This window comes from Dromaius novaehollandiae, chromosome 14 (genome assembly GCF_036370855.1).
Source record: "Dromaius novaehollandiae isolate bDroNov1 chromosome 14, bDroNov1.hap1, whole genome shotgun sequence".
Lineage (NCBI taxonomy): Eukaryota > Metazoa > Chordata > Aves > Casuariiformes > Dromaiidae > Dromaius > Dromaius novaehollandiae.
Window position 1 is genome coordinate 911,634 of NC_088111.1, and position 9,462 is coordinate 921,095.

At 47.5% G+C, this 9,462-nt stretch overlaps 1 protein-coding gene across 1 annotated transcript; it reads right to left on the bottom strand.

Annotated features, from left to right (window-relative positions):
• Positions 1 to 62: 62 nt before the first annotated feature.
• EARS2 (glutamyl-tRNA synthetase 2, mitochondrial) lies at positions 63 to 9,370 on the bottom strand. The gene is made up of 9 exons (XM_026104000.2): positions 9,155 to 9,370; positions 8,009 to 8,164; positions 6,839 to 7,028; positions 5,896 to 6,368; positions 4,917 to 5,025; positions 4,215 to 4,368; positions 2,509 to 2,639; positions 1,749 to 1,884; positions 63 to 1,155 (listed from the first exon to the last, which is right to left on the bottom strand). The coding sequence occupies exons 1-9, from the start codon at positions 9,264 to 9,266 to the stop codon at positions 1,072 to 1,074; spliced, it is 1,545 nt and encodes a 514-aa protein (XP_025959785.2). The 5' UTR covers positions 9,267 to 9,370; the 3' UTR covers positions 63 to 1,071.
• Between the last annotated feature and the right edge of the window lie 92 nt (positions 9,371 to 9,462).

Consider the following 9,462-nt stretch of genomic DNA (forward strand, 5'->3'; position numbering starts at 1 on the left):
CCCTCCCGCCCCGGCCTCACCCGACGGCACCCGCCCCGCCCCAGGCACGTGAACACCAACTCCACCAGTTATTATTTTATATATATGTATAGGTTTGTATATATTATATATATATTAATACATTTATTTTGCATACGTGAATATTAAATTCACTCGCAAACACAGTGCTCGTGAGGACACGAGCACCCGTTTCTGGAAAATAGTTTTCTGAGGAAAAGCAGACAAGACTCCGGCGGCCCGGCCGGCTTCCTTCACCGCGCTCAAACGGCAGGTGAAAAGGCCACGGGTTTTATTACGGCATGGAGTTACAGACTAGTGACGCTGGGCGTCATTGTAAAATATCCCTGCGTTTTCTTCCTCCTCCATTACTGTGCAGGGGGACAGACACAGGGGAAAGAACTAAATAAAAAGGACACACCCATCACCATTCATCCAAAAAAGGAAAAGCAAACCTATTGCGGGGGATATTTTTAGCTGAACTACACGTGACAAACGCAGTTCGCGGGGACAAGCAGCCAAGGGCTCTCCCGTACACAGACCTTCTCACTGCGCATCTCGCGCAGGCTGGCAGGTGCTGTGCAGCGGTTACGAGGGCACTAGCTCTTCACCCCCGCAGCCTCTCCTTCTACCACTTGTTGGGGACCTGTCAGCTGTGACTCTTGGTCCTCTGGTTGCGAGGCTCTCTCCAAAAAGAGACTGATTGCTTGAGACAAACTGTGCTGGTATCAGAAATAACATTAGTTTCTGTCCACATGGTCTGGATCTGAATGCCAAATGCAGATAAAAGTCTTTTTATCCCAACCTGAAAACCAGGCTATTTCCACAGGATGAAAGCACAAGGACAGATCTAAATCTGTATTTAGTTCCTCTGCTGTACAAACTGGCTTATGCTTAAGTGTAGACAGATACAGATCTGGAACACCATGGTGACACCTGCCTGGTCCAAAGCCCAAATCATCTGATCAAAGATAATCTTACTGCAACAACAACATACAGGTCTAGGACAACAACACATGGGGCCCACACCGTCTGAATCCCAGGGATGGCTGCTGGTGTCATTTCTGTCTCTTATTAGCTAGACAGTGCTTTGTGCATCCTTTCACACACTTCTGTGGGTCCCAAAGTCACCATCATTTCAGCAACACTTGGTCCATGCTGAAAACATACAAGAAGTCATTGCACAGATGGAAACTGACACTTTTCAGTACAAGTTCATGCATCGTCACACAGGAAATGGCAAAGTGATTAACTATCAGATTGCTGTTAGATCAAGAGTAAGAGCCTTACTAGCGGTTTAAAGACAAGATTCAGTTTCTCCTCCCCCCCCCCCAAGTAAAATGCTCGATATGGGTCAAACTGAACCAAAAGCATTGATACCAGAGCATAAGCCAGAAGTAGGCTTTTAAGAATGTTTCATAAAACTTTTTGAAGCTTGTAAAAACAGAGAAACACATTGCATTGCACACAAGAACCCAGTTTTGTCCAAAGCCTATCACCTTGCCAACACTCTACAGCTGATCCAGGGGGGTTTCTAACTTCAGATTTGTGACTGCATATACATGCTTTGGTAACTTCTGCCTTTCCAAAACTTTCAGAATTTCTTTATATCAGTACATTCACCCATAACAGCAACTGACGTCAACTCTTGCAAGATGTCCAGACCAAATACTAACATTCTGCAATTACAGAGAAAATGGCTGCTAAGAGACGAGAAAGTCCCAGTCTCAGAACTTTTATTTATTTCTTACCTGCTTTCCACTGAGCGCCAAGCGAAGGAGCTTCATCACGCTGCTGTACTTAGTCTCTCTAGTTTGCTTCTGGAGGCTTTTCAGGTCTTTGTTCAACTCCTCCACAGTCAAAACAGCTGCCTGCCTTCTCATGAGCCTTAAGGAAAGAAGATATCCTGACAGTCTGGTGACATATAGGACAGAGGATTCCTACCCAGGAATTCCAGCAGGAGTTATCCCAATGAAAATGCTGAATGCAAGTAAGCAAATGTCTTACAAGACTACCAGCTACTTCAGACCAATTTTGCAAAACCTTCTGGCAACGGAAGCAGTTTAAGGTATACTTTCCTGCCCTTCGTTCCTATTCTGTCACAGCACTGCCTCTGCTCACAGTTGCGTTGGTGATGCACATGGATATACCCATAGGTTGGCAGGTGGGACCACTTTAACTTACTATTGGTGCTAAAGACTTTGCCTTGTGAAACCATAACTTTAACCTAGTTCAGCATCATGTTACCATACAAACTCCACTGTGCTTCATGCTTTACAAAAATCTGTAAGTGACAGTCCTTGCTTGAGAGCATTAATAGCTCTCAAAAGCTGGCAAGCAGTCTTTCAATTACAAATGCACAGAATTTCTCACCAATTGTTAACTACAGCACATTCCAAAGTAAAGCAAAACAAAACTACAGCATGTCCAATATCAGTACAGCAGTCAAGCAGTAAAACTCTGGGGTGAACGGGTGGGTGGGCAGGGAGGGAGCTGGAAGGAGACACTTACCCTGTGACTAGTTTTCCTATTTCATCTACTTCTGCAGAAATAGTTTGTAGCTGCTCTCGAGACACGGAGGGCCTAACCCATAAGTAAGAATAATCACATGACACCAGGTTCTTCAGGAGGCTTATGTGACCCTGTAGAAAGAAAGCTAAGCTGTCAAGACTGAGATTTAAGCTGCAAGGGGAAAAAGAAGGAAACTAATTCTATCTGAATTTTACAGACAGTTAAAAAGGGGTCCAAATGCACCACTGCTTTGTGCTTTGTACGTGCTCAGAAGAAACGTCAATACTGACATTTAGCCTGCTTTGTTTTTTCACACCCAAAACTAACCGGTGTGAACAGGGATAGGAAAAAAGCCCAAAGGGCTGCTGTACCAGTACTGTAGAGCCACACGCAAGCTGACTCAGAGCTAGTCCCTGGGAAGTGGCTTGCCACATTCATCTGCTAGTTCTCATGCGACAAGTGGGAAGTCACATGTTTAACCTAGACTCCGTTGCCAGAGCACAATCTTCATGTTATAACTGACGGGGTCCTTTCCGGTCCTTATAAAGGATGCTTTATTCTTCAAGAGAAATTCCCCAGATAATACAGTAGCATCCTGGGGGCAGACTGGGAAACAGCTGGGCTCACCCACTTTCCTGGCACTGGGAAGAGCCACGGTATCTCCTATCCCCTTTACAGCCTGCACTCTGCCACTTGCCTGATATCAGGACTCTCAACTCACAAACCCCGCTGGTTTGATGCTGAGAGCTACACCCACTTCTGAAAAGTAGCTGCTTTCACTTTGCTTTCAAAGCATGGAACAGCAGTGAAGGAGAAGTGCCTTATGCTACCCAGTCGCCCAAAGCCAGAGAAGAGCAGTCACTGTGTACAACAGGCCCCCTCAGTGCTCAGCCTTCCCACCATGGGCAAGCCACATCCTCGACTACCTGAAGAGGAGCACAGCTCTAAGAGACTAAGGGAAGTTATCATCCCCCCTATTTGGGCACCAGCAGCACCAAACCTTCTGGGTCCCCCAAACCAAGAGGGATGCTGAGAAGCTGCAGACCATCTCCAACACAGGGCTACTAAGAGGGCAAGGTACCTGGCACCACGTGACCGGTGAAAAGAGGTGGAAGAACCCAGGCCTTTTTAGTCTGACAAATGATGCCAAGCGGGGAATCTCATAGCAGCCTACGTTGGCTTGAAAGACAGTTACAAAGACAATGGAACCAGACTCTTTCTGGTAGCAGCAGATGGTAAAACACAAGCAATGGCTACAAGTTGCAGCTTGGGAGGTTCAGACTAGACACGAGGGAAAGCTTCTTCACTAGGAGGACAGCACAGCGCTAGGTCACCCAGAGAGGTAGTGGGACACATCCTTAGAAGTTTTCAAGACTCATCTACAAGGGAGCTCTCTCCTAGCTCAGCAAAGTACAGATGAGCTTGGAACTCTGCAAAACCCACCAAGACATTCACGATACCCATTCCTGCAGGTCAGCCAGCTATACCATTGTGTTTTGGCAGTACGCATGCACACAATCACCTGAACTGCCAGTGACAACCACTTGCTGTTTACAACAGCCCTTTGCTATTTGCAGGCTTCAGAGCTCAGATGAAAGCAGTGTTTGGAAACCAGATGAGTCTTCATCAAGGAATCCCACAACACCTTTGCTCCCCATGCTCCAGTCCTCCCCAAAATGGCAGCACAATGTTATCACTTTTCATACTTTTCTCAGCAGAAGGACTCGCTCCACATAATTCTTTTCTAGAACCTCTTTATCCACATGTTGATCCCCATAGACACTCTCCACCAGCAACTGCAAGTCTCTAATTAACTTCTGTCGTAGCCCCTCATTCTCGATTTGGCGGGTGAGGTGAATCCTGTAACAAAGAAGAAAACTGCTTTCGGACTTCTTTGGGTTAGACTGACTGAATCTAATCATCTCAGTCTCACAACATCTACCACTTAAATCTGTAGAATTGTTAGAAAAGCAACATTAAACCTGGGATAGACATTCAAAAATAAAGTCTTAAGCTCTAATACACCACATTGAAAGACATGATACCTGTTAGCTGCACAACATCCTAGAAATACATACATGTATTTCTAGAAGTATCTTCTGGAAGTGTTGCCTGGTTTTAGATGTTATTTTGCATCTAAACTTAAGACCTTGCATCCTCCCAGCTACATACTATCTGCCTAGGTTGCCACAGCACACCTGACACCAGTGTCCTAGCATAATGTAGGAGGGGAGACGACAAAGGAAAGGGACAAGCAGGAACTATGTGTAGCACAGCGAAAAAGCCACAGCTGGAGGATTAAGTACTGGGATCAGATAAACAGAATCACCAGACAAGCCAAGTGCTAGTAGGAAATTCTTGCTGATCTACAGATTACTAAGTTTTAAAGTTACCACTGATATTAATACCTGTTGAATTCTGGGAGTTTTTCAAGATCCAGTAGGGCAGAATGGGTCGTAATTCTGCCTATTTCAAACTGCAAGATCAGCTCTTCCAAAGTCCTCCCCATCTGATTCTCTGCAAAATAATCCAACAAGGGCATAACATGCATTCATTCTCCTGCACAGAACTAGCGTCACTGCTTTTCATTAAAAACCTCAAGCTCAATGCTGCTGCACACCAAAGGAACAAGTGACATAGGAGGGCTACTTTTCACAGCACTAATAGAAAGCACGGACATACCCAGGCGAATAGGAAAGAACTTACAGTGGGCACACACAGGAAGCTGCCCTTTACACAACAGGCTCTGCTAACTACTGGTGAGGAATTAGAAACTGGGACATTCTGGCTGGCTCCATTACACTCCTCAGTGAAACACCTCTTGCATCATTCAGCCCAACAGAAGAAACACTCACAGCCAGGAAGCTTCACTGCCCAGAAAAGGTTTAATTCCCAAGCATGGTTCCTGAAATACAAGTTAATTGTGATCCCTACAGAGCGAGGGCAACAGAAGGAGTAATTGACTCAGCTCCTCACAGTCTTTCAGGTTAAACAAGCAGTGTGGAAGATGTTACATGTGATGCTGCAATTACTAACCACAGAACAGAAGTTTCCCCAAGAATGTGCAGGCAGCTGCCTACCTACAGCCTCTTCACCTTCAGATGAACGTCGTCCCAGGTAGAAACCCACTAGGCATCATACTCAATTTAAATGGCTGCACAGAAGCAGAAAGATTCCCACCATTCCAGTGCACCACCCAGTCTCTCTCAGGAGCTCTGCAGAAGCACTGGTGGCATTTCAGTGACAGAAGCACATTCAGATTGCTTACTTGACATCCATTCTCTGATCCCTTCAAGTACTGTCCAAGTTACTAAAACAAATTTAACCCTTTCCCCCAGAACAACATCAAGTAGTATGCTAGCAGATACTAACACCTGTTCTCATTACCTGCAAATCCAGAGCCACAGTGGGTTATAATGTCCAGCAGAGCCTCTGGCAAGTAGCCATCCTGAGCGAAACGCTCCAGAAAAATGTCCCCTTGCCTTTTGGACAGTTTACCGCCATCTTTGTTCAGAAGCAGCGGGAGGTGACCAAACTGAGGAGGATCCCAGCCAAAGGCTCTGTAGAGAAGGAGGTGCTTGGATGTGGAAGTAAGCCACTCAGTTCCACGCAAAACATGGCTGATTCCCATGTAATGGTCATCCACCACATTTGCCAGGTGGTAAGTCGGGAAGCCATCTCCCTTGAGAATCACCGGATCACCTTCCACATCGGCCACTTCGTGCTTGCTCCAGCCGTAGACCAGGTCCCGGAAGGGCTCCACACCCTTCTCGAGCCGGAATCGGACTATCCACTCAAAACCTTGTGACAGTTTCTCAGCCACTTCTTTGGATGTCAGGTGCCGACACCGGTTGTCATACCTTTGAAACAGGAGAATGAGTGTCTCAGTTCCACATAGGCCAATCCCCTCTGACTCTTTTTACATTTCCCAAACACCTATGTGAACTCTAAATCGATTGCTAAATTGTAGCTTTGATCTGCCCACTATGTGTCCAGTCAAATCACTTTACCTCTGTAGGTCACTCCTCTAAACATGTAAGGGTTTTGCTTTCTTCTCCTCCTCCTATACAGCCAGACTATGAATATTCACCAGTTATGCTTATTATCCATCGCAAAAATAGAGAGGAGCACCAATCAGGCTGCCCACTCGTTCCTTTGACTTTAGCTCCGGATGTTACCCTGAAGTGAAAGTGCAAATATGAGCTAAACTGTCATACTGCTCTTGCCTTCAGCCATTTGCTGTCTTTAAGAGCAGTGCCACACATTTCTTCATTAGTTTTTGTAAACATGAAGCACAGAGGCAACCACTCAGCTGAAAAGGAATCCCTACCGTGGGGTCTGTTGATTCCGCAAAGCCTCCTTCTTCAGCAGTTCCAGACGCTGAGGGGTACAAAAGCAGCGATAAGCTGTGCCGTTTTCCAAAAGCACTTCACTGGCTCTCTTATAAAGGTCGAGCCTGTGTGACTGTTGGTAGGGTCCGAAAGAACCACCCCGGCGAGGACTCTCATCAGGTGGAATACCTGAAATATCAGTGTGATGGGATATGAAAAGCCCTCAGGCAGAGTGAAATCCACAGTCAGAGCACATTTAATAAAGTTTAAAAGGCAAGAGTCTACAGAACATCCAAAGACTGTTTCTGTTCCAGAACAGCCAGCTAACTGCATGCCAGCACAGGACTCGGATTACCCTATACTCAGAAAACTAACCCCCGTCTACAACATCAGAGTTTACAGTACTGAGTGCGAAGTCCCGAGTAGAGAAAAACACCAAAACCTAGTAAAAAGCTGAGTGAGTCATATGCATTACCTAGAGCGAAATGTACTCAGGTGTACACATACAAAGCAGTGTACATCCTTACTATAGTAAATGACACTAATACTACAGAAATGCAGCTGAGATGTTAGCCAATTATTTTACATACTCCAAAATTACTATTCAATAGCAAAGTTGTTTTATCAGTCCAATAACGGAAACATTTGCGGAATCTGGGCCTAAGTTTACAATAAATCTATATTCTAAAAATCACTCTCACTTTTAGTTCTTAAACTTTCAAAAAGAAGCAAAGAATTCAAAATGAGAACTGATAACTCCATATCCCTTTTAGCAAACAATCTGTACACAAACAATTTATCAACTTACACCAAGGTCTGCGAGTTCCAGCTTCTGAACTTTCCATCAAGCCCCTCATGCACAGCCTTTGTTAGAGCTGTATCTTGTTCCACTTTCATAAATTTGGACCATTTCGTGTGTCAGACAAAGCAGCCAAAAGAAACCTAACTAGTCATTTCTTCTACGAAATACTCTTCCAACAGGACTTTCCTGATATCCAGCAATAACAATAACTACACCATCACTACATCATCAGCCAATTCATCACCTGTTTGAAACACTGCAGAGCTTACCATCATCCAAAATAGTCTGGGTTTTGGTATTGTCAGTCTCTAAATATAGTAGAATCTCCAAGTAGGTAAAAAATGAAATACATAGCTTTGTAAATTACCTGCCCAATCCAGCATATCTTCTATTCCTTCTGCAGCTCCAGGCACCACTCGATTTTGATCTGTATCCTCCACTCTCAAAATGAAAGTCCCTTGGTGTTTTTTGGCAAAAATATAATTGTATAAAGCAGTGCGAAGGCCACCCAAGTGGAGAAAACCTGTTTACCATATGGAAATCAGAGCAGAACATAATAAATAAAGCACAATAAAGGGATTTTTAAACATGAGCTGAAAGGGCAATGCCTACTGTAATACAAACTGACATTGAATACTGAGGAGGCTGGGAGAGATGTTGCACTGAAATGCTTATTTGCCTTGTGGGCCATTAAAGCCCTACCTTGGCTATAGATCTAAAGCATTGATAACTGCCTTCCAAAAGCGTGCTCCCTGAAGTGATCTGCAAATCACTCATAAACTAGAATATACTTGAAATGCCACTTTCGTAGCCTTTCATAAGACACTGCAGATGCTAAAGAATTATTTCCATACTGAGAAGGTGAATCTAACTTTGAAAATTACTAGCAGAAACTCAGCTTCACAATTTAGCGGTGAAAACACGTACTTCAGAGAGGGACCAAGGGCAAGAACTTTAGCCAACACTCGGCACACTACACGGGCATAAGGTCCAGCACAAACCGGATCCAAGTTACTGCCGAAATTGCAGTAAGCTCACGTTTTAGAGGCTAAAGCGCTGACGAAAGGCCACCGCCCCGTAGTCACAGCTGACATTTGCTCCGCGGTCTTGCGCTCACAGCCCGGAGCCGCCAGAGCAGAAGGCGGCGAGGCCCCTCCTGACGGCACCGCACCCCGCGCGGGGCAGGCCCACGGGCAGAGCGCTCCCGGGGCCGGGAGGCGGCTCCGCAAACGGGACGGGCGCCGCTCCACTCCGGGCGCCGCAAACCGGGGGTGAGTTTCGGAGCCAACAGGCATTTCCGAGGCGGCGGGAGCCATCGAGGCGCGCGGGGCGAGGGCGAGGCGACGGCTTTTTCGCCGCAGGGGACCGGGCCGGGGCCTCTTCTCCCCACCCAGCGCCGAGCGCCCCGGCGGCGCCCGCGGGCGAAGAGGGCGAAGGAGCAGCGCTGCCGGGCCCTGCCCGCCCCTGCCCGGCGGAGCCCGCGGGGCCGCGCGCCGCTGGGCCGGGCCGTTACCTGTGGGGCTGGGCCCGAAGCGCACGCGCGGTCCCGGTCCCGGTCCCGGTCCCGGTCCCGGTCCCGGTCCCGGTCCCGCCGCCGCACGCAGCGCCCGCAGCGCCCGCGCCATCCCACCACGCTGCTTCCGCCGGGGCGCCGCCAGCCAATCGCCGCGCGGGGGCGGGGCCAGCAGGGGGCGGGGCACCCCGTAAGGGGGCTGCGGCCTTTCCGCGGCCGGCGCCGTCGTCAGGCCCCTCACCGGGCGGGGCCCCGTTGGCTCCGCCTTGCGCAGCAACACCCCTCCCCCCCCCGGGCAGGGCCCCCGC

Coding starts and splice junctions, on each gene's coding strand:
- EARS2 (XM_026104000.2), bottom strand. CDS start 9,266: ATGGCGCGGGCGCTGCGGGCGCTGCGTGCGGCGGCGGGACCGGGACCG. Junction 7,029..8,008: donor AGATATGCTGGATTGGGCAG/GTAATTTACAAA, acceptor CTGATATTTCAG/GTATTCCACCTGATGAGAGT. Junction 6,369..6,838: donor CGGAATCAACAGACCCCACG/GTAGGGATTCCT, acceptor CCTGTTTCAAAG/GTATGACAACCGGTGTCGGC.